Source organism: Macaca fascicularis, chromosome 2, assembly GCF_037993035.2.
Source record: "Macaca fascicularis isolate 582-1 chromosome 2, T2T-MFA8v1.1".
Lineage (NCBI taxonomy): Eukaryota > Metazoa > Chordata > Mammalia > Primates > Cercopithecidae > Macaca > Macaca fascicularis.
This window is the reverse complement of record NC_088376.1, coordinates 116,901,187-116,925,374: the sequence shown is the minus strand read 5'-3', so window position 1 is coordinate 116,925,374 and position 24,188 is coordinate 116,901,187. Positions and strand designations below refer to the sequence as shown.

Sequence of the window (24,188 nt, the reverse complement as noted above, 5' to 3'; positions counted from 1 at the left end):
TCAATGACAGTCTTCAGTAGGCTCACCTACAAGAGCCCAATCTCTCCAAGCCCAGAGCAGGGCAAGGAGCACAGCCTGGCCGATCTAAAGGGAGGGTGATATGGACTTCCTGGCTGCATCTAGGATGAGGAAGCCTAGGTGTAGGTGCCAGAGGCACAGGCAGACCAATCAGCCCTCGGGCCACTGGTTCTGCTAAAAAGCCATGGAACGAGTGAGTGACACAACACACTGCAACCACCAGCACACTCGGACCACGACGGAGCAGACTGACACGCACACAGACCCGGCCACCATGGTCATCGGGATACCCTGGCCTGTAGCCTGCGTGCAGGCTGAGAACTCACCAACAGGGGGTCCGCTTTTTGAAGATCACAACAAACTGAAAGTGGCTCATCAGCCTTTGCAGACAGTGCAAGACCCACCAGAAGACCCCACGGGGAGACCCCTCCGGGCCCCTCACAGACACTCTGCATCTCCCCTGGGGCCCTCACAGCTGCCTTCCTCACTGCGGTCCCTGCTATGTTGGGACAGGGCCCAGGAGAAGCCCTTCAATTGTTCACAGCTTCATTAGGGAAGCATTCCAAGATGCTTATGCACGGTGCATGGAGGAAGGGTCTGCTCCAGCTCTGAGAGAATTATGTTTTGACCACCAATTTGGAGAAAAACAGTATGCTGAGTTAAAGACTAATAGGGACTGCATGGCAACTTTAACCTTTTCCACCGAAAGACCTGCAACTGAAGAAGGCATGTCCTCTCTGCCCTGGGTCTAGGGTCCTATATCCAGGCAGCCCCTCCTCACTCACTGGCAGTCTGCCTACAGCTCCGTAGCCATAAAGGCCTAGAGAACAGCTAAGACACTGACTGTGCAGCAAATGCTTCAACTTCAGGGTGGTTTGTAAAGGAAAACTGGGCTAAGTGGTGGGTCCTCAGGGGAGGAGACCGCTTCCCTGTCCTTCCTCCACAACACCTGGTAGCATGTGGGCAGCTGTGGCAAGGACAGAGAGGCATGATGACCATCCCTGAGACATACACGTGGTAAAAGAGATACCCAGCAGTGCTTCAGGGAGGAGGAGGGGACGGTGGCCGCAGTCTGGCCAGATCCATCAGGGCTGGGTCTCACTGGTCTGGGGATGCTCAAAACTGGTCCTGTGCAGTTGCCAATGCCAGTGCTGGTGATGTTAATTTAGAATGTAAAGTCACACAGGAACTTCCTGAGATGCCCTTATAAAAACAGCCTGGTGCATAAAAGCACCCAGCCTTTGAGACAATTCTGCTAAAAACGGTGCCAGGTTGGGTTTGATTTGAGCCAATCTGTGAAGACAGAGCAGCAGATCTTTCCATTTAGTGAATTCTGAAGGTGAAAGAAGAGCCGGGAACGGAAGCTTTAAGCTTCCTGGCTAGGAATGCTGAGATCTTATAGGGGACAGACAGTCATGTCCCACATCAAACCAAGACAGTTCTTGGGGTGGTCAGTGAGGCTGCTTCTCGCTCTCCTGTCCCTCTGATCACAGGCTCAGGATGCATGTGTGTATGCTTGTGCATACACGTACATGCATTCACACACACACACACACACACACACACACACACACACACACACTCTTTTCCCTCTCTCAGGATCCCTGAATTCAGCACATCTGAGCCTGGGAGGTCATTTGGTTCTGAGGTGGACCCACCTGCCATTCTCATGGAAACATCAAGAAGGTAACTGCAATGTTATGTTGGTAAAAGCTCTTACACAGCACAGCTGCAGGAATGTGAAGAAAGGTCATACCCAGCAGTACTCAACAGCCTGCATTTCATTCATTCAGAGCTTCCTAGGGTAAATTATTGAGGGATGATGAGCTAAGCAAGGGTTTCACTTCTGATTTTGGATCAACTGGGAAGAAAAGTCTGTTACATATCTAAGGCTCCCAAACAAAAAGACAAGGTTTGAGACACTTGCTGCTGCTTCCACAAAATAAACATAGGTTATAATGCACTCAAGTCAACACCCCCAAGTAAATTTGGTACATTTATCCATATTACAAGGCAGTAAAGGCCAGGAATGCTCCCAAGTTTAAACAACATATAATCCTATTTACTGTCATTCAACTGATTGGACTAGGTCTGATTAAAAGAAATAGAAAACTATTTATTTGGATAATTTTTAACATCATCCTCTGTTGACGGGTTGACATTTCACTGAAATACACATATAACATAATTGCATAATAGAAACAAAAACTGTCTCCAGCACATCTTCAGTGATACACAAGATTAGGATTCAGTCGACAAGATAGTGCAATGAACAGACATGGGACAGAGAATTTGTTTGCAACATAAATCATGGAGAAGGTTGAAAGGTGGCCCAAGTTGCCACTTCCAAAGACAAATAATGACAACATATTTATTAAAGAGACATTAGAGGAGGAGAGAAAGCATCGCTCTTCCCAGACACAGAAGCAGAGTCAGAAATCATGATTATATTCTGCTTGTTCCAGGCAAGGAAAAACACACCTCGTAAGAGTCAGGGACTGACTCTACTTTTTCACATGTCATCTGGGGAGGGCCAGGTCAGGCTGTCCCCCACAACTGGGAGTGAGGGAAACAGATGTTCCCAAACTAGAAGTGACATGAAGCTTAAGCACAGCACCCTGAATTTATTACATATCACAAAACATGGTAATGAAGTTTTTCTAGCACACATATCAAGCTAAAAGGTAGCTTAGGCTGCTCCCAAAATTCCATAGGCACAAGTTCCAGTCCCCAGAAATACAGAAAACTATCTTAGACTCTTGAAAAAATTACTTTTCCACAGCCCTAAAAAAAGAACATTTTTTTTCCTTGGGATAAACACTTTACAATCAGTAAAATTATCTATTCTTTCATATTTCATATCTGTGTCTACCTCTATCAGCAAAATACTATTTTAATTTGAAAAGTGGTCATTAGCACTAAACCAACACAATTAAAGCCATATAAAGTCATTCCATTAACATCACAGCAGGAATATGGTTTTGAAGAAACACAGAATTGCTATAAAATATAAACATTATTGACTTATTTTAAGATGTCCAATCTTATAAAATATTAAACAGAATCAAGACTAGTTTCTGGTTGATTTTAAAATGCTAGATGTTATCATAAATATTTTTTTAAAAAGAAATGTTGGCGCTTTGCCTGTAGACTGCTGCTTAAAATTTTAGACACCATTTAGTTGGAATTTCATAGATACTCTATTGAATGATTAAGTTACCAAAAAAACTAAAATGTCTCTAAACACTTCCGAATAGCATAACATGATGATATTTTGACATCAAATATGAACACCCATTTACCTTCCTTTCTCCTGCCCACTTTTAGGGTTAAGTTTCTCCTGCCTAGATGCATTTGCAATGCTTTTGCTGCCTGTGTCCCTAAGCTAGCTCTATCAGACACACCAGCCATCTGCCAGCTCTCACAGCGCCACAGCAAGCATGCACAAGTGCCTGCAGCCCTGTCCTGGACCTACGCTGTAGCAGTGGAGATAAGAGATGCACGTCTCTAGTCGGGACCGGGCCAGGCCATTCATCTTCAGGATACAAGCGCCAGGCTTTCAGACTCCAGCCAAAGAACCCTGCCTGGCAGAGCCTGTTCCCCATCACAGGCAGGCTGCACTCAGCCTAGGCTGGCCCTGTACACAGTCATCTCGCTGGTGACAAGTTCTGGTTAACCCTTTAGCAGGAGTCAGTCTATACCCAATGAGAGGGGACCTTTTTAGACTAGTTCCATTAGAAAACAGAATGAGATTAAGTTCTTATGGAATAAACCTGCTCATCTGCAAGCTGCTGTCCGCCTCCTCAGCACATCACACATGCACACCCCTTATTTTAACACCACTCTCCTCCAGGGAAAATGTGATGGTGGCTTTTGTGTCCCTTGTGAATGGTCCTTGTGTCAGATATAAAGGGTTGGAATCCTGGCACTCTGTTAGTAATCCACAGTGATTCCCTCACTGAAAAGTCAGGGGTAACATGACCCCCACAAGCTCCCATAGGGGTTCCACTATTCCCATCACTTGGAAAGATAAAGGAAACTTTAAAGAAATTACCCAAAATATGACCTTTGCCTGCACACAATGTGAGAGCTCTCTGTTTCAGTTCCACCTTGATTCTTGGTGCAATCAAGAATCTGATTCTGTTGTAATTTTAACAACCGAATCAGAAAGTCTTGCCAGTTTCCTGATAATAGAGCATTCTGTAAAATTCAGGCTTAGCAGAAGCTGTAAATCACAACTTCTATTCTGATAGCATCTTTATACCAGTCATTGTGAGGTTACATACGAATATTCCACTAGATTCCGGGAGGAAGGGAGAGCAAAGGTTATTCCCATGTGGTTAAATTATGTGCCCAAATGAGTCAAAGGCTCAATGAGGACTCTTGGCCTCTAAGCCTGTTCTTCCTGTGACACTGGGCTGCCTCACCTCTCCCAAACTCTCCACCTCGACCACCACCCAGGCAAAGTCACTGCACCTACTGGGAAAGAGTCCTGGATTAGAGTCTGAATCACACACTTACTCACCTATCGTCACGACTGTGGGGTGCCACCTGATCAAGGCTAACCCTCTTTTGACTACCCTAGCAGAGCTCTTATATTCCTAAGTCAGCATGGAGACGACAAATGATCACAAGCTATCCCTGAAACGGATCCTGTTTGGCACACATCCTTGGTCCCAATTGTGCACTTAGGGGAGTTGACTTTTAAAACCACTTTCCATCCTGCCCTGACTCAGACCATCACACCTGCAGATCAGCACAGGCAGCAAGACTCGGCCACGCTAGACGAATGAGGGCATAGCAGCTCCATGCCTTGGGGGAGTGGGCTGAGACTGGGAAGGGGCTGGAGGGGGAGACCGGTTCCAGTTAGGGCAGTGCCGCTGCACAGGAGCCTCTTTAACAAGGGAGATGATTAAAAGGCTCCAGCACCGTCTGCCTTTAGGGGAACCTGGTAGCATTCCCCCAAAGCAGCAGTTCCCAGGTGTGTTCCAGGGACTTTGGGGCATCCCAAGACACTGTCAGGGGTCCATGAGGTCACTGTGATTTGCATAATATAAGGATGTTCTTTGCCTTGAACACTCTCATCCTCTCATGAGAGCACAGTGAGGTTTTCAAAGGCTGCCTGATGTGTGATGTCATCACCCTGGCGTCTTGTGCTTGCATATTCTTGTTTTAAAAACTGCTTAGTTTTAATTTCTAAGACAGTAAATATTGACACACAAGGGTCTTCAATAATGTAGAGTACAAAAGGGTCCAAAGACCAAAAAGTTTGATAACTGCTGACCAATGTATCCTCCAACAGGCACTACTACTGTTTCTTCAGATGCAGACTTTTTACCCCATCTAGGATTCCCGCTATTCTGTGGACCTTTCTCCATTCTTGGAAGAAATGGCCTTCCTATGGCTTCTCTGAGCCAACCTTTGGGACTTCTCAATGGGTTGCCTTCAGCATGCTTTAGAATGATGTGCCCTTCCAAGTTCCCAAACAGCTGTGTCCCTTAGGTCTAAGAGGTGCCAAGGAGAATGAACTCACCTGGGTTTCTACCCACCCTGGAACTGTTATTAAGTCTTAGCCAGCTCCTTCACACAGATCATCTAATCATGACACAACTGGGCTGCCAGAGGACACTAGGTGCATGGTACTAAATAACAAGCCACGATAATTACCACCTTTTACTACTATGTCACATCACTTCACTTCTTTTCAGCAACTCTTTCTTCTCAAAGACTTCTGAACATAATTATTATTTTCAAAGAAGCGAGATCTCCTCACTTTCTGAAAGAGTATAGAATGTAGTACCCAATAGTCCAGTGGATTAATTTTTAATTGGGTTGTTCCACATGTAAGCTAGTCGAGAAGAGCCTGATGTCCAATCTTACCTTTGCTTCCCTAGGATGTATACTGGCCTGCCTCTCATCTTCTATCCAGGAGCTGAAGAGTTTAGCCTATGGATGCTGGTGTTGGGGGTGTCAAGTTTGCTGTGTGTGTCTGTGAAGATTCTAAATAATGAACTTGAGTCGTCTCTCACAACTTTCTCTACACTAGAAGCTACACTTCTCTGCCAAGGCTTTAAGAGAAATGACAGAGGTGTCTCTGCCGTTTGATGCCAATCAAGTTTCAGGAAGCCTTCTTTCCCTTTTGAGTTGAAGCTGGAAGCGGCCTTCCTGATTCCTGGCTGTCTTTTCTAAGCCGGCCTTGCTACCAACCTTAGCCAATGCCGTTCCCCAGCAAAACAGCCAGGCCCAAGTAGAGAAAATGCTCTTGTTCCATTTATATCACTCCCTAACTCCCATCTAGAAAGTGGTCACTTGTCAGTTTTTACTTATTTGAAGAGCGTGGAGAAGGCACGTGGAAACGCCGCCCACTTGAATCACTTGGGGCCTTTCTGCCGAGGCCTGAGTGTATGGAATCTTGGACCTAGAAGGTGGGTCACACTGGCCCTCTGAGACAGGGTGACACATACAGGCGGTAGGCACATGCCATCCTTCAGCACTGAATCAACTCAACATCGGGTGGGTCAAAGACAGAGGGACTGTCTGTCTGAGGGCAGATCAGCTTCTCACCAGCACCCACAGGGTGGACCAGCTTCCCTTTCAGGGATGATACATCACATTCCTCATAAATTCTTATAACTTAATATACCCAGGCGCTGCCCAATCAGAGCAGAAGTGGGCCTTTGGACCACAGCAGGGTCCTGGAGGCTCCCTGCAATGTCAGGCTCTAGACCTGTAGTTGCTGAGTCACAGAGCAGTCTCAGGAGGGGTGGGGCTGCTGGCAGTGGGGAAGGAGACTCAGGTGCTAGGGTGACAGCTGTTGATACCAGGTGCAGCTGTGCTTCGACATCTTGACAAGTGGCCTGGCCACACTGGAGTGTTCCTGGCTTTCCACCCCATCCCCTACATCACCATGTGGTGCAGCATGAAGCAGTCAAACCTGCCCTCGGGCCCTATGGACTGTGCTGTGAGAACCCACACCACCTAATGCGAGCTCCTGGATGTTAACTAGTCTGCACACTTACACACATGGGGGCAGAGTCGGGAGCTAGACCCATTTCCATAATGAGGACAGCAGGTCCACTGAAGTCCAGGTAGGTCAGACCTCTTGGTACAGTGAGCACTGCAGCCAAGGGCAAATGTCATAGGCACAAAAGACATCACTGGAAAAGATCCTGAGGCTGGGATTGACCCTGTCAGTCATGCCTAGGACAAGCTTGCAGAAAGCACACTTCCCACTGGGGACATTGCTCTCACCCTCTGCCTAGCCTTTGGGACTCTTGCCCTCCCAGGATGCTTGGAAGAGTGTCCACTTCTACAGGAATAGGGTCCCCCCCGAATCTGCTGTCTCTCTCTTCCCCTGTCTCCGCAGGCCCCACATGCATACACACGCACTCGCACACACACACAGCTTCCAGCCTGTACATATCAGGGCAGGTTAAAGGGGCTCATAAGCCCTTCTTTTCTCTACACACTTCAGAGACTTCAATTTTTTTAGATTCTTCTGCATGACCTCTGCACTATGGCTACTTTTGAATGTTGATCTTAAAATCCCAACTGGCCACTTGGGGTGTCTTGGGCTCAGCGTCAGATGTACAGACTCCAACCACCATTTGGAATCAGCTGAGAATTCCAGACCAGACACCCTCATCAACCAACACCTTGGGCAAAAATCTGCTATTCTTAAGATGTGAAAATGCAACCTGCAGAGTTACCTTTGTTGACATCTTTGTGCACTGCCTAGATATCTTTAAAAGGGGGGAGTTCTCCTTCTCAATGGGTAAGTATGGTACAGAACAGAAAAGAGATCAAAGGAAAACAAGACTTTCTTAAAGTTCTGGTAGTAAACAGGCATATGATATTATTATTGTTGTAGTCTTAATAATAAGCAATTATACGTTCAAAGTGCTTTACAATCACTTAGCTATTCCTCACAACAGCCCTGTGAGGTAGGTCGACATTATTAACCCCATTTTACAGATGGGGGAAACTGAGGCACAGAGAGGTTAAGTGTCTTGCCCAAGGTCACGCAGCAAGTGAAAGCTGAAACTGGGACTAGAACCCAGGTTCCCTGACTCCCAGTGTCCTTGAAACTAGACCACACTGCTTCCAAAGAGGCATCCCCAGACTGGCTCTGACCACGAATTAAAGACGGACAATGTTAGATGAGGTTTGGGTGTGGTGGTGTTTCCTGTGGACACGTTAAGATGGAACCTGAGGTGTTGCCTGGATTGAGTTTGGCATGCGGGGTGTATGTGTTAGTTTCAATGGGTGTATCTGAGCTTCCTGGCCTGTCCACTTCTCACTGCATTCTGGACTGGGTCACTGCAGAGAGCAGGGCCGGACGCTCAGGAGGTCATGGTGGACTGGTATACAAAAGGAACTCTGTCAGCTCAGCGCTGAGGGGCCTGCCAGTCTTTGGGAGTTCGGGCAAACTAGGGATGCAGGACTTTGGAATGGAGTCAGATGCCCACCTTAGGCAGGTCTGCTTAATCTTTTTATTTTTATTTTTATTTTTTTGTTTTACTGGCCAGCATCAGGAAGTTGTGTTCATTTCATTTCTCTGTGGGGCAGCTGCCCCCCTCCTTTGCTCTCTCTCACTCTTTCCCTTTCTCTGAGTCTCTGCTTGGAAGGGAAAACTGTTAAGACTTGTACGATCCCTTTCACGAAAAAGAACCACCGTGAGCAACGTCCGCGACAGGCAGCCCTGGCTCCGCAGATGAGCCACGGCCCCGCTTCCACCTTCCGGAGGAGTGCTTTGCTTGGAAGGGGTCTCCCTGGGGCCTTGGGTCTGCTTTTTCCTGCATTTCTTCCGAAATGCTGTTTCAGTAGAAATAAGCCCACTTGAGACTTTTCCCTTTCAAGGCCTTAGCCACAAACGCCTTCCGACTAACCAGCTTGGTGCCGTAGCTCAGGCAGAAAATTCTAAAGCATCCGTTCAAGCATCTGAAACAAACGAATCAGCCAGTGAAATCTCATCTGTTAGCATCTGTTCTCCTCTTAGATTAAAAAAAGAAAAAAATTTAAAAAGAGCCTTTTGATGGCTTCAGGTAGAATCATGCTTTAAAAAAATAACAAAACAAAACTCCACTCCTTTTTAGACTAAGGTGACCAGGCAACAGGTGTTTTAATCTTCTACAGATTAAATCTCTGTGGAGAATCCCATTTTCTTCTGTCTTTATGCATCAAGCCTCCCTAAGAAGACCACATGGGGCACATCAGGGGCTGAGAGTCCTTTGTTTCTTACATACCACCCACATCTCCCCTCAACCACCTGCATCACGAACTGGTGGCTTGGGCACAGGCTTTACAATTATTCAACCTAACAACCTAATTCTTTATAGCTAGAAATAATGGTCTCCTCCTTAAACCAAACTTCCAAACAGGCAAAAGGACTATCCCTCCAAAGCTTTCCTACGATGGGGATGGAAAGGCTCCCAGCTGGGATGAGTGGGGGACATAGTGTCCTCGGATTCCACTGGAGTGCGTGTCTTTTGCAGAAAGGAAATTCTTGAATGTTAAAAGAAAGAGAAATGAACAAAACTTTTCCCACTTAGGGGTCTTTTTCTCATCCACAAGACACTGGACTAAAGAGTGTCTGTAACTTGCACAGATGTCCTCATCTAGAAGGTCTGATGGGACATTCAGCATGCATTGCTGTCTGCTGGGAAGGGGACTGAGAATTTTCATGGCTGCATGGCTGTGTTCCTTTATTTATTTGCCCCTCGTAGGTCACTCGGATGTAGCAACAATGGATGACGAGCGAATGCTGAGTCAACCCAAAGTGAACATGGCATGTAGGAGATGCGCAAGAGGAAATTAAAAAAAGACCTGATGCAGCTTCTCTCTGGTTCCCTCTGTAGAGGGGCTGGAGAGAAGGTTGGTTTTAATGATGAAGATGGATGGAAGGATGGAAACTGCACACTCATTCAGACCACAGAGGCCAGAAGACACCGGATGCCGAGCTCCTTCCCACACATGGATCCAGGAGCTCAAGCCATTCCCCTTCATGTGGGAGGCAGCATTGCAGTTGGTCTGAACACAGGGAGATCAGATGGAGCCCACAGGGTTCAAAACCACAGTGCGTATGTGTGTCCTTGAAAAAACGTTCTCTGGGGGTGGGGGCGCAGAGGTCTTGGGCCCATCCTGGAGGCTGTTCAGACAGACTGCACCCTACGCAGCACAAGCACGCACATGCCTAGGTCCGCACTTCTGCGCTCACACTGCGATGGCCACGCTCCACTTTCCATTAGCACGCAGTCTGTCAGCCATGGGGCACCCTGCCGTGGGAGGAGGCAAGCCATCCCCCATCTCAACAGGCCACGCCCACTCTTGGGGCGGGCTTCCCAGGCTGTGTCCTTGTCCTAGTTACACTGGTGGTACAACTCTCCCACTGCGGTCCCACCAAATTTTCCTAACTGCTACATTGTCACCCGGTATTTCATCACGCAGAAAGGAAAGCCTCCCCATGTTAATTAAACATGGAGTAACACATCACACTCACAGCCATTTCTACAGCACAGGAAGCCAAAATGCAATTAGAATTATCCTTCAAGGAGACAAAAAAAAATGTCTATGTTTAATGTTTCAGAATCAAGTACATTTTCAGTTTCTCTGTTAAGATTATGAACACAACTTAATTTTCCAGGCTGCATTCTCAACATAAATTACAGACGATGCTTCAGCTCCCAATGGAGCCATGCGAAAATATGTTGGTATCATCTAACTGGAAATGTTTGCATTTCATCAATAAAATGAAACACTATAAACAATAAAATGAAAAACGTTTAGGAGAAACCCTCAACATTATTGCAACACAAAGCAAGAGAGTCTTTCAACCCACAACCTGCCACTGTAATTCATGCCATTTGACCCTTCAACTTAGGACTCAGAAAATCCCAGACGTGAAACCTGGTAATGACTTAGCTGTGCGTTCTTTGTGCATGTCTTAAAACATCAAAACACTATTTCCAGCCACTAGAGAAAGTGCTGAAATTGTTTAATTGGGAAGTCTTGGGGGTTCAGAAAAAGTAAAAATGACCCTGCATCCAAGTGGCCACCCATACCTCTTACAGAAAATGCAAGATTCTTATGGTACCTAGCTAATTTGCTCGCTGTAAATTAGGACATCAACCATCGATGACAGACTATGTTCCCCCCTCCAGAAAAGTTATCAAGTTCTGGTCCCAATTAGGTTCCCAGAACAATAAGCAATTCCCTACAAGCCCAGGGCAGTGGGAAATGGAACTAAACCATCTAACCAGTCTCGTCTTCTGGGCAGGGGGCTCCGTTAAGGACAAGCCTGCAGAAGCATGTTCATCACTCCCTCTCCGGGCATCCAACCTGGCCACACTGTCTTCAAGGAGGGATGGACCGGAGACTTCTTCCAATATGCAAACATCTCTGCAGTTTGCCTTCCCTCTCTGAGGCTAGCTGTGAGCTGCAGACCAGGAGGGCTGTCACTTTTACAAACTGGATTGTTTGGAAGTGAGAAAGCTTCATCTGTAAATCCTACCACCTGAGATGCCAACGGGCTGTGTGACTGAGTCCGTGATTCCCTCAGCTACCTTTAGGATATGTGATCAGAGGCAGTAAGATCATTGTCTTCAGTCAGATTCATGGTCCACCTGCCAACCCTCATATACCTCTTTCCCCAGCCCCTGTAGCTGTCTGGGTAGAGCAGAGGTTTCACCATGAATCAGCAGGTCACTGTCACACAAGGCCATCTACTAACCCATGAGATACACACACAGCTCGTGTTTGTCATTCACTCATTCACTTTCATATTCATATTCATATTCTCTCTCTCAGCAAGATCAAAGATAAGCCCTCATTTTGGCTGTTACCATCACTTTGAACACACAACAATGCTGGGCATTTTTCCCTGGAAAAGAGTGAAGGACTCTTCCATGTTGAACCTTATCAATACCCACAAGGCCAAATTTAACACGTGCTGAGAACAGGGGCATAAAACTGTGGTGTAAATAGATTTTTAAAAAGTCTTTATCCTATCCATCATGGATTCTGAGCACTCTGGGCAGCAGAGGTCAGTTGTTTCAGATTGTTTGTCAGCCTCTGTGGTTCCTTGTTCCCTGTCCCTAGCATCTTCTCCCTCTTTGCCCTGCCTCCTTCATCCACGGCACTCACAGACCACCTTCCTAGCCCCTCTTCCTGCTGGTCCTCATCGTGCCTTCTTTGCCCCTCCACATACCTGCTTCCCATCCCAGAGTTTTGGGCTTCCCTAGGATTCTACATTCCTCACATGCAAGGACCCTGGCTGGTACTAGAGGTTCCCGAAAGCCACATCCACATCTAGGAGCCTGGAGTACGGCCCAGGTAGAGGAGGGAGAGGGTCCAGAGGCTGGCCGGGGCACGAGAGCATAGCATGTGCACAGCTGGCCTTCTGGCCGTCAGGAGACAACACACAGAGACAGACACACCCCACACACACACACACACATACACACACAGAGTACATACTAGGAGGTGATGGATGTTACTGAAATGGACCAAAAACCAACAAGCAGTGGGGTAAGAAACAAACAGAAACAAAACAAAGCACTTGCGTTCAGATGGAAAGCTGTTCATTCACTGGGCAGCCAGAACCCTGGAGCCCAGGGCTGTGGGGAAGGTGGGTGCCTGCTTGGAGGGCACTGCCTGGCGGGGCTGGGGTGCGAGGGCAGCACTCGCTCCTCTCCGTCCTGGCAGCCCTGCCACGTGGGAGGTGGCAGGTGCAGGGCTCCATGGGGAAGGCAGCGGGGAGGGAAGCACTTACCTTGTGGCCCAGAAATGGCTAGTCCACATTTGGGGGAGTGTGCAGTATCTCAGTTTAAACAAAATCCTTGTGGTACTGCTCAACCATGAATAGGCAGCTCTCTAGTATTTCAAATAAGCTCGTAAAATCGTTAGTGAAGAGAGAAAACAAAATGAGACAACAATTCACCTGTAGGGCAATTGTGGTGTTCTTCGCAGGGTACTTTCCCACCAGTCCTTGTTCTTTCCGTTTCTTGAATTTCCTAAAGTAGTCCTGTATCAGGAAAGTGGCATAGAACTTCCCCACGGTTACCTCATCATCTAAACGGAGAGACCAGACAGAGCTCTCCCGAATCAGCACATCAGACCAAGAGCCTAAACACTTGCTTCTGGCTGGGGCAGGGGCAGGGGCAGAGTGGGGCGGGCGGGCAGTATGGCGCAGAAGGCACCGAGGTCTCAGCATATAACAGAGGAGTCTCAAACCAGCAAAAAGCAAGGTTTTGCAAAGCAACTAAGGCTCAAAATTAGTGTCAGTTAAATGAACTGATATTCGAGGTTGCAGAAAATAATATATTTGTTATGAGTTTAATAGAGCAGCATATTAGTAACACTATGAAATGCTGTCTTGGTTATTTACTCAAAATAAAAATTACAAAACAAAAGGAGGCTTCACGGGCCACATTTCATCCCTGTGCATAGGGATTTGCATGTATAACTACCATAAACTTATCAAGGGCAATTAACCATCCAAATCCCGATGTCTCAAGATAGAGACCTAGAAAGGTGACATACACGCTCAGAAGGAGAGGAAGGTTTAGAAAAGTGACTGCAAATTCAGATTTTCATGAGCTCCCCGCCCCACATTCTCCACCAATAAGCTCCGTATACCATTTCTTGGTTTGTAATTCTGAACAGCTCATTTTCTGCACTGTAGTGACAGCTCCAACCAACCTCAAAGTTGAGCTGGGCTTATTTTTGCTTTGTTCAGAAACAACCTCCAACATGTATGGTTGGGGAATCAGAACTCTGCTGATGACTTTAAAGGTGATGCATGAGGCAGAATAGAGGCTCTGGCTGTCTCATGGTAAACCACTTTGGACATGTAAATGCGCCCCACGGTTCTCCCACGGGCTGCTTGCCACCAAATCTTCAGTGTGCTGTGTCTCTTGGGGGTAAAGCTTACGACCACTTTAGTACCCCATCCCATGTGTGTGGGGCCATGTGGGGCCTGGCGGTCCACTGACCACGACTTGCAGAGGCTGAAGGAGGAATGGCTGCTGGTCCGAAGGCTGCAGAGCAGCTGGCTTTTAGGCCAGACTGCTCCTGCAAGAGCTACGTGCTGATCTAGGGGCAGGGGGCTCAACCTCTCTGAGCTTGTATTCTCATCTGTAAAGTGGGGATAAACCTCTCAGAGGAGCCATGAGGATTATGTGGGAGGAAGCAGGTAAAGCACTCAGCTGCCTGGCTTGGGCTGTCCTAAGTGCTGGGCACTTGATGATGATGAGCCTCAGAGTCACCCTTATTTTAAAATGTGCCGACGGTGGCATCCATTCATAGGGATCCTGGAGCTTGATGGGCTGGGGGACGTGGAGAAGCATCATCCTTCACTAATGCACCCGAGGTGGGATTCACTTAGTGCCCATCCAGGAGGTGCTGCCAACATCTTGTGGTCCCCACTGGAGATGCCCGGGCCTTTTTGGGCTGCCTCTCCAGTCCTCCCTGTCAGAAGCCACTGAGTGTTACTGTGTGAGAAGGCTGTCTCAGGTGGTCTGGCCTGGAGAAGTGTTCTGTTCCTTCTAAACCCAAGCCAAGATAGTCCTGGAGTGGTGTAGGGCCACCCAGGCAAGCCAAAGGCTCTGAGTAGCATGTAAAACACAGTCCCTAATCAGTCTCGGCTTGTCTAATGATGCAAGGTCCATAGGCAAGAAGGCAAGGAGGTGAGCAAAGAACACTCAGGTCCTGGTATTTCACCCCTTGCTGTACTCTCCAGCCTCCCTATTGGCTCAGGGTGTGTTTGGAATATCAGCTCTAGCTCTAGCCAGCCCCTACTGTTGGACACCTATAGGTGCCAAGCCCTGTGTAAGAAGAATTCCATGTGGGTCTCATGGCCTCTTCACAACTCTGACATGGTGGATCTGCTCACCACGCCCCTGTCAACAGATGGAGAGAGGCCAAATGACTTGCCCAGCTCAGTCTAGCTGGGACCTTAACACAGGACAGAGTGCCCCCCGAGCCTGGGGTCCTATCCTTCACACCACCTCTCCAGAGATGGCCGTCTCCAGCCACAATGGCTGCCGGCTTCTTCAGAGCTGCCTCTCACACCATGCAAATGTATCCCTGTCCCAGGCTGCACACAAAAGGTGGACACACTGTTGTCTAGCTAGTGCCTCCAGGGACCCCAGAGATGGTCTCCGGTGTCCTGCCATGCCATAGCCTTCCTCTGTAGTCCAGGGCTCTCAGTCTTCTCTGTGGGGCCCAGAGAAAGCCCTGGCTCTACCTGCAGAAGATCCACACCTCATTCCACCCTGATGCTTCCCGCAAATGCAGGCCTAACTCTGATCTCCCTTCAGCCTCCAGAGCAGAGGCAGACCCATCCAGGGCTCTACAGGAGAAAACTGAAGGGTCACTTCGTCTTCTCCATTGAGACACTGAGCTAATTAGGAGACTAGGCCCAAGGAAGAGTTCCTAAGAACAAGAAAAGTCAAAGCTACAGCAGGACAGAACAGGAAGGAAGAGAAGGAATGAATACAAGGAGGCTGTCTGGGCTCCGGACTGAAAAGAAGGCAATGGAGGCAGCTCAGTGTGCTCTTCAGGGCAAAGGAGCAAAGGATCCAGGTCAAGGATGGAGGAGAGTCCTGGGGAGGAGAGAGAACTTCTGAAATGAAGGGGAAGGACCCACAAGATGGCAGAGGAAGGCTGAAGTGCAGAGGTGAGAACCTGAGCTGAGAGGCAGAGATGAGGCAGCTCAGCACTGATGGCGAGGGGGCAGCCGAGGCCCCCGGGCCACTGGGAGTGAAGCAAGCCTGACGTGTGCCCACAGATCCACAGTTCATTCCTGACTTCATCATCAGGCTCACGAGGAGCTGGGTCACGCCTCATGGCACACCAGCAAACCCACCTAAGACAAGCATCCTACTCAGCTCTATCACCAGGGCTAAAAGGGACTTCCTGAGCACACCACACCTGCCAGTCACAGCCACCTGGAGTGGAGGCTGGCCTTACCCAGTCTCCTGCTTCTTGACCAGGTGATGGTGTAGGGGATGCTGAGGCCCTCAGCCTCAAGAACTCCACATCTGTTGCCCAGAGGGGTATGCAAATATCCTTTTCTAAGTGTGCTGTGATGCAGGAAAGGTTGGGGACATAGGTCTACTGGAAGATAAAAGAGGAAAGACAGACAAATGATGAATGTGGAGAGCAAAGCCTGTCCAGCAACTCTTCCAGAGTCTATGCACCAAAGCCTGATGGCCACTACCTTCTGAACTTTCTTGGTGGCCACAGCGCTCATATGAGATTCAGCCCGGATAAGCCCTGCACTGGGCACATCACTCAACAAAGGCAGGGAGCTTGCAGAGCCTTCCGTCTCCTCCTAAGGCCCCACTTCTCTCTTCTTGTGCTTCACACTGCCTCTCACTGCTGTTGTGGAATAGATTAAAACTTGTCATCCTAAACTCCAATCCATTTTAAGAAATAGAAAAGGCTAAGTCCAGTTATTGGACCAAGAAAGAAGAAGATTTCCACTCTACTAGAAGTCTGATAAAGCTAAAAGTTGATCAGCTTTTCAAAGGAAGGGAGCTTCAATGGTGAGCTAAATTCTGGACTTTTCTTTTGGTAAAATGAAAAGAAATGAAGTTTCATAGTAATGCAAATGACACCCTCCAAGGGCATTTCACGAGGATGGGCATTAACGTGGGAGTTCGGCTGGTTGTGATGAAGGTGGTGTTCCAAGAGAGATGTGAGGTGGAGCAAGGGAGGAGCAGGGTCCTCGGCTCGCAGGGGAAGGTTTACATAGACAGGCATAGCCCGCTATTCTGAAGCATGCATCTGTATTTCAAGAAACAATGTAGGGGAATACAGTTGGCAAGAGATAACTCTGATTCCATGCCACCACCCTAAAACAGAATTGCTTCAGAATATTCTGAAAGACTGCGAGGTGAAAGAAATGGCGGCTGCAGAAAAACCTCAAGCATATTGTTACAACAGTTTTTCAAAAGCATTTCATCTAAGCCATGCAAGCTCTTGGATGTGCAGCTACAAAGAAAAGAATGAAAACCAAAGAGTTGTTTTAAATGTGCAGTATCAGTTCTCCTGGGGGAAGCCAGGGTTCTCTAGGTGGGAGGGTTTTTTGTTTTGTTATTGTGGTTCATTTGTTTTCCTTTTATCATTTCTTTCTGGACCGTCTTCCCCAGCTTTGAGCCGGTGGCCGTGCCAGCTACAGGTAACCCCTTCAGCAACAAAAGCTCACGCTGCTCCTCGCTTCATGCTAAGGAGCAGAGCTGGCTGGCATGCTGCTCTGTCTGCACCCCAAGAGCCAGAGCTCATCACCTTCTCAGGGGTGGCCCGGGTCCCAAGTCAGCTATCAGACCTGAGCCAGACCAGTCTCGAAAGCTGTGGGGGCAGTGACACTATAAACGTTCGGTTGGTCACGAAACACACCAAAGGCTCATCACATGCCCATGGCTCAAGGATGCTAGAATGCTGGTGTGGTGGTACTGGGTGAACAGATCCTGCACCTTTAAAACTTGGAAACAGAACAGTCAAAAACAACCATCTCAATGTCTAAGTCCACAGGTACTTAAATAAAAACGCAAAACCAATATGCATATATACATATATATACATATACATATATATATACTGTATGTGTGTATATATATAGATGGTTTTTATATATATAAAAATTCGAAGAAGGTTAGTTATTTTGTGATAAATAACGAAAGGAAATAAGCATGCCTGTTAGTTAAAAGGGCATTTTTGGTAATTATGGTAGTAAATTCAGTCTTGATAAGAACATTTTAAAAATACAATTTCCTGAAAGCTATCTATTTTTCATGGGACATTTTCAACAATATACTGAAGGGTAATCGGAAACTACTTTTGAGTATTTCATTTTGGACAAAAAATATAGGCTTTTCACTTTGAGATCACAATCTTGTCCTCAAACATTAATTCCTCCACCAAAAAGGAAATCCCTGCAAAACCAGCCATGTGAGTTTTGGTTTGCTTTTCACTGAAGCCTCTCCTTTGTCTGGAATGTTCTTCATATTAAACCCCAAATAATCACACCAAATGGCCAAAGGGCTTTCTTTATCAGTTGGCCTTAATGCTCTAACTGATACATAAAGCATTTTGCAAACTCTCTCTGGACTTTCTGGAGACACTAGCATTAAAACCAAAGCACTGGCCAAGGACTACTTAGGAAATAGATTGCACTGACCACCAGCTGGAGGGACAACTTGGTCAAGTAATTTCATGCTGGTTTTCTTCCAAATTTTCTTTATCACAGCCCGAAGTTCTTCATTAGCTTGCTCCAGGTTCCCTGGATTCAAAAAACAAAAGGGGAAAAGCCAGCTTCGTTTCTGTTCCCCAGCTCCTCGTCTGTTTGCATAGCCTCGTCCCAGCCTGACCTGGATGAACACACTGCCCTCGGATGGGGCTCCCCTCCCACCAGGCTCTCCCCAGCCGGGGGCAAACACACTTCTTATGTTTAGCAATAGAGATCATGCCTTCCCAGTGGGAAGTCCCTCCACCATGGGAACAAACATGGTTCACCCTGAGATTCAAGGCCTGTTCCACTCTGATTCCATCCTGCCCTCCCACAACTGACACCTGCTATTTGCTTTCCATTGTTCCTAACCCAGAATGCCTTTGCCTTCCGCCCTTTCACAGGTTCTTCCAAATCGTACCTCCTTTCTTGAAGATCCAGCCTAAATTTCACCCAAATAAGACTCTCAATTCCTACTATATGTACTTATCCATACAACATAACCTTGGCCTTTTATTATATGAGCTTACACTTGTCTTTTCAACTAACATGTCAGCATAGAGGACCATTCTGCCTTCTGGAGCCCTTAACAATGCTGGCCTGGGGCCAGGTGCAGACAAGCATGCCACAAGGCGCCCCTGTTAGGCTGAAAGAGGCTGGCTTTGCTGGATTGCATCTCCCTGGGCTCTAGGGTTGTAAGAAGTCACCTGCCTGCACTCAGCATGAGTCCCTTGCTGCCTCCTCTTTCCTCTCCTCCACCAGTGCCTCAGAGAGTGAGCTCTCCTTGAGGTCTCCACCTCCCACCTCCCCCCATCTCCTGGTCACTAGGTCTCCACCTCCCACCTCCCCCCATCTCTTGGTCACTCCTCAGCCTGTTGCAATCTGCTTTCCATTCCACCTGCAAAGTCGCCACTGAGCCAGCTCCAATGGCCACACTCTAGTGCCTGTTTTACCAGGATTTGACCAGGGCTGAGCATGGCTGTGAAGGCCATGCTGGTTTGGTCTCTCAGCTGGAAAGATGCTTCTATATTTCTAAGTGCTGACTATGTGCTAGGCACTACAAAGGAGCTTTTGCAGACATCACCTCATTTCATCTCAGGACCTCCTGGACATCCCTGTATTTACTTCCTTGTTATAGGGAAAGAAACTACAGCTCTGACCAGTGACATCCCTCACTGCAGGTCATACAACCAGTTAGGGATGGCTGGAGTGAGTTCATTTGTGATGGCTCCGTCTCTGCTCCGATACACTGCCTGTTTCCCCTGCTATGTAGTAAGCAGTAGTATGAGTCAACTCAAAACATTCTGGGACAAAGTGAAGCATAAAGGAAGGAGATAAAGGATGAGGAAACAGGAGGCAGGAGCCAGCCGGCCAGCCCGGCATGGACATCTCCATTCTACCTGCCAGCCCCTTCCCCAGGGCCTCCCCTTGGCCAAGAAAAGGCCCAGATGAGGAAGGCAAGATGGGATATGCTGTCTCTTTCCTTTCCTGCCATCTTGTCTTGCTGGCAGGGAATGCTTACCTTCAGTCTTGATCTTAAGAGCTGTTCGAACCAAAGCAAATAGGGTTGCATTAAACATGACTGTCCCGTCACTGTTGAGAGGCATGTTCATGGCAACTAATCTCTGTAAAAAGAAAGGAAAGTTTCTTTGTAGAAAGGAAATAAGTGACCACAGCCATATCCCTCTGGATGTTTATTTTCCATTTATCACTCATCTCTTTTCTAGTCAACCCTCAATTCAATTCAACAGCCATTTGGGGGTATGCATATGATGGTTAATTTATGTTTCAAGTTGACTGGGCCACAAGATGCCCAGTTGGTTCAGCAGGATTTCTGGGTGTGTCTGTGAGGGTGTTTCCAGATGAGATTAGCATGTGAATTGGTAGAGTGAGTACAGTGAGTAAAGCAATGCCCTCCCCAATGTGGGTGGGCCTCATCCTGTTGCTGAGGGCCCACAGAGAACAAAAAGGTGGGGGAAGATTTAATTCTCTCTCTACTGGCCTGATTAAGCTGGGACATCAGTCTTCTCCTGCCCTTCAACTGAAGCTTACACCCTGGGCTCCCCTGGTTCTCAGAACTTCACTCAGATACCACCACCAGGTCCCCAGGGCTCCAGCTTGCAGATGGTAGACCATGGGGCTTCCCAGCCTCCATGATCACAAGTCAACTCCCCATGATAAACACAAATACACACGCATACACACATACATACATATACACCTCCATATCCATCCTATTGGCTCTGTTTCTCTGGAGAACCCTGATTAATACAACCTATCATTTGGGGGACTCTGGGATGACAAAGATCAAAGGTTGAGTCATGAAATACAAATGCTGACATGCAGATGATGTGTTTTGTATTTTAAACTGTGAAACTTCACTATTCAAACAGTCTTCTCCTTTTTTTCATTAATCCCAATGGAGGTCTTAGGGTCAGACCTCCATTCCAGGCACATTTTGTTTTGTTTTGTTTTTTTAGAGATGAGGTCTCACTTTGTTGCCCAGGCTGGTCTTGAACGTCTGGCCTCAAGGGATCCTCCTGCCTCGGCCTCTCAAAATGTTGGGATTACAGGCATGAGCCACCGCACCCAGCTCCAGGCACATTTTTAAGGCTGTTGTGAGGGTTAAAGGAAGTAAGATACAATGGGCCAGGCACAGTGCCTGGGACTTAGGTTCTCAACCAACAGGATCCATTACTATTCCCAACTCAGGGAGTGTCCTTCAGACCTTGCCTAGTGAGACCATCATGTACATCCTGTAGCATTTTGCATGAGTCTGTGTGGCTTCTCCCAGGGTTTGGTCTTTCAGAGCAGGATCCATGCTCCCCACTCATCTTCTATATCCTGATCCCTTTAACACCAGCAATGAGAGTTGGAGGGAGTTTGGGTGAGGTACACCCTCTCTGGGCCCCAGTCACTTCAACCTGTAAATGCAGATGATATGCCCAATGATGGGAACTTGCAAGGATTAAAGGACTCATGGACACAAGAGTTTTGTGTGAGGCACATGGCAAGCACTAAATTAATGGTGATGTTGATAATACTTAAAAACTTCTTATTTTTTGTTAACAGCATGTTCCAAAAGAAAAGACTTTCTTTCTCTTCCATATTGATGAATTGGAATCTTGTGTCTTCATAGTCTATCCCACCCAAACTCCTAGTCCTCCTACCAACGCCCGGCCCCCTCGCCAAAACCAGCACAGGCAGCCAGGGAATCCTGGACATTTGTTCACTTTTCCTGGCAAGTTCCTGAGTCAGCAAAATGGATGACTGTGCCTCAAGGACATTTGAAAGCTTTATGTAAAAGGGTCTGGAAATTTAAACACAAGACGACATCAGTGAACTGGATCCCACACTGTTCTTGGAAAGCAGAAGAGGCAGTACTGGGAAGTTTATGGAAAAAAAAAGTCAGGCTCTGTTTCTATATCTAGAGTGCGGCCTAAAGAGAGGCAAGGACCCTCAGGACTTGCCTAGACGGCTTTCTGGATTTTCAGGGCAGGGAACATGCATCTGGCTCAGGGATTTCTTTGAGTCTGAAACATATTTTAGACTCTGTTCTGCTACCTTGGTTTCTGTCTAGAGCTGACTCAGCATCCTTGAGTGGTAAAACCCCTGACCCCAGGATCTCCTTGGATCCATGAGGAGCAAGAACTAGTTACTATACAGACTGGATGAATTTCTAGAAGGCAGAGTTTCAAGAGGCAAATCTTGCATTTCTCCTTGAAAAAGGAAAATCCTTTTTTGTTGCTACAACAAATGTAAGCTGCTGCACCGTGAGTTCTGTGGAAGGAAAAGTCTCACTGAGGGTTCCTGAGAGCATGCTCTGGCATGGAAACACAGAACCGGGTTGCAGTGGGAGATCTGGATCCATCCCGGAGAGACTAGGGCCTGGTATGCCAGGAAAGGGGCCCCATCTCCTGTGGTGGCCACAAAGCTCTGTAGCAGAGGGGACGTGTGGAACACACAGCACCGTGTCCCACCACTGCCGAGGCTGGGAGATGCGCTCTCGTAGCATCCCCCTCCCCTCACCCAGGCCACCAAGTCCTCCCTGCTCCACATCCGAAGTGAATCTCCAAGCGACCTGCTCCTCTCTCTTCCCACTTCTGCTTCTGCTGCCTTCATTCCAGCTCTCCTGGTTGCTCCCCCTGCCTCAGGTCTACTTCTCCATTGACAACAGCCAACTTCCTACCACGGAAACCGGAAATTTGTGTTTCTTCCCCATTCTCCTGGACCTCAGCAGGTCGGAGAAGGCTCAGCTTGTGCTTGGGGCCTTCTGACACTTCCTCTTATTCCTAGCCAAAGGGTGACCCAGTGGCTCACCCTTTGTCGTTATGATGTCCATTCTCCTGCCTCCTTCAGAGCCCTTCCTGCCTCTGACAAACTCCTAGGTTCCTTCTGGACCTGACTGAAATGTCGCCTTCCCTACCATCCACCCAATGACAAATTACAGAACTCCCTTCCTCTTCTGATGGTTCCTGACAGGGTGTCCAAAGAGTTACAAATATGTGAGTTCCCCAGAAGTAGGAACCACATATTATTCATCTCTGCATCCCGAGCACCTGACAGAAGGCCTAGCTGTGTCACTTAACAAGTGTTTGTTGAATGAAGCGAGCTTCTACAAGAGAGGCTGTCGGACATGCACACAGGACACTCACCTTGCACGCTACTCTGTGTGGGCATAACTTCCCAAACCCCAGGGGAGGCTGGATGCGTCGAAGCAGAGTGACCACGTCAAGGTGTTTTATCCTTCCCCTGGAAGTAAAATACAACGTGAGGTCCAGGAACAGTACCAACTGGCCCAAACTTTCAGTCCAGTCCACAAAAATCACAGCTGACATTCCAAAATCCACCCACACACACCAAATCAAATCTTTTTCAACCTACTTTGCCTCAGGGTCATATTCTGACCATATTCTTTTGAATTCATCTAAATGGTGAGGCCCCAAAATAGACCAGTCCCGGGTCAGATAGTCGAAATTATCCATGATGACAGCCACAAACAGATTGATGATCTGAAAAAGCAAATCGGAAGGGAGGAACTTCAGCTGCAGCTGGATTGGGTTAGAACTGAGCACAGGCTTTCTAATGACATGGACATGAAACATGGGGACCCCGGTCTCCAAGAGAAGTTGTAAAAAACTTTCTATTTGGAGAATGTTTAAGAAAACAGTGTGATTCTAGCTTTCTGGAATGGCTTTTATTAAGTCCTGGGGAAGGAAGGCCTTCTGAAACACATTGCAGTTTTATAATTTCATTATCACCAAAAAATTCACACTCTTAAGTCACCACCATATGCACTGGTTTTGAAATTTTAGAAAGGAACGCTAAGAAGCTAAAGTGACTGGTAATTGCTCCAAGTCTATTATCGAGCACCAAATCTCTGCTTACAAAGGTGGCGGCAGTGACACACAACTGGTTAAACAAAAGCCCTCAACTGCCAAGTGGAGTCCAGAGTGCTCATCCACATCAACTGTCCTCAGGCGATGGGACGGGGCAAGGTCACTGCTCTGAACACTGAATGCTACATAAGCATCTGTAAATTGAGAGGGGGAGCTATGTTGACCACTTACCAGAAACGCACAGAGCATGTAAAAACTGATGAAATAGACAATGGCAAAGTTGCTCCCACATGTATACTCCTCCCCGGGGTTGTAATCTGACTCAGGGTCACAGAGCTTCCCTGGGAGGCAGGCCAGCATGATCTCCTGCCAGGCCTCACCTGTCGCACACCTTTTTCAGATGAAGAACAAAGGGGGCTTTAGTGGAGGAAAGAAGGAATTTAAAGCTTAGATCTTAGGGGACAAAAACTCATAATTAGAGAAAAACCTAAGTCATTTGAAGCAAATCCAATTTGAATTAATGGAAATGTGAAATTCCTACTGATTTTCAAGTGCGACTTATCATAGCAACTGGAGGTCCTGCTGCAATTCCCTTGGATTTA

The 24,188-nt window shown here is 47.4% G+C and overlaps 1 protein-coding gene across 28 annotated transcripts in view; it reads right to left on the bottom strand.

Annotated features, from left to right (window-relative positions):
• The window catches only part of CACNA1D (calcium voltage-gated channel subunit alpha1 D), a 326,154-nt gene that overhangs the window by 12,807 nt on the left and 289,159 nt on the right, over positions 1-24,188 (bottom strand). For 24 of the 28 annotated variants that reach the window (XR_012431265.1, XR_012431267.1, XR_012431266.1 and 21 more), the window contains 6 exons: positions 23,818-23,977; positions 23,132-23,259; positions 22,903-22,999; positions 19,770-19,872; positions 18,200-18,301; positions 12,956-13,086 (listed from right to left, as the gene is read on the bottom strand). Coding sequence is in view for 25 of the 28 variants with exons in the window: in XM_005547396.5 (XP_005547453.1) it covers positions 12,956-13,086; positions 18,200-18,301; positions 19,770-19,872; positions 22,903-22,999; positions 23,132-23,259; positions 23,818-23,977 (721 nt within the window). In the remaining 3 variants the exon portion in view is untranslated. Of the gene's footprint in view, positions 1-8,507; positions 8,959-12,955; positions 13,087-18,199; positions 18,302-19,769; positions 19,873-22,902; positions 23,000-23,131; positions 23,260-23,817; positions 23,978-24,188 lie in introns of those variants that run through there. The other 4 variants (XM_074032488.1, XM_074032487.1, XM_074032490.1 and 1 more) reach the window with 1 other exon arrangement.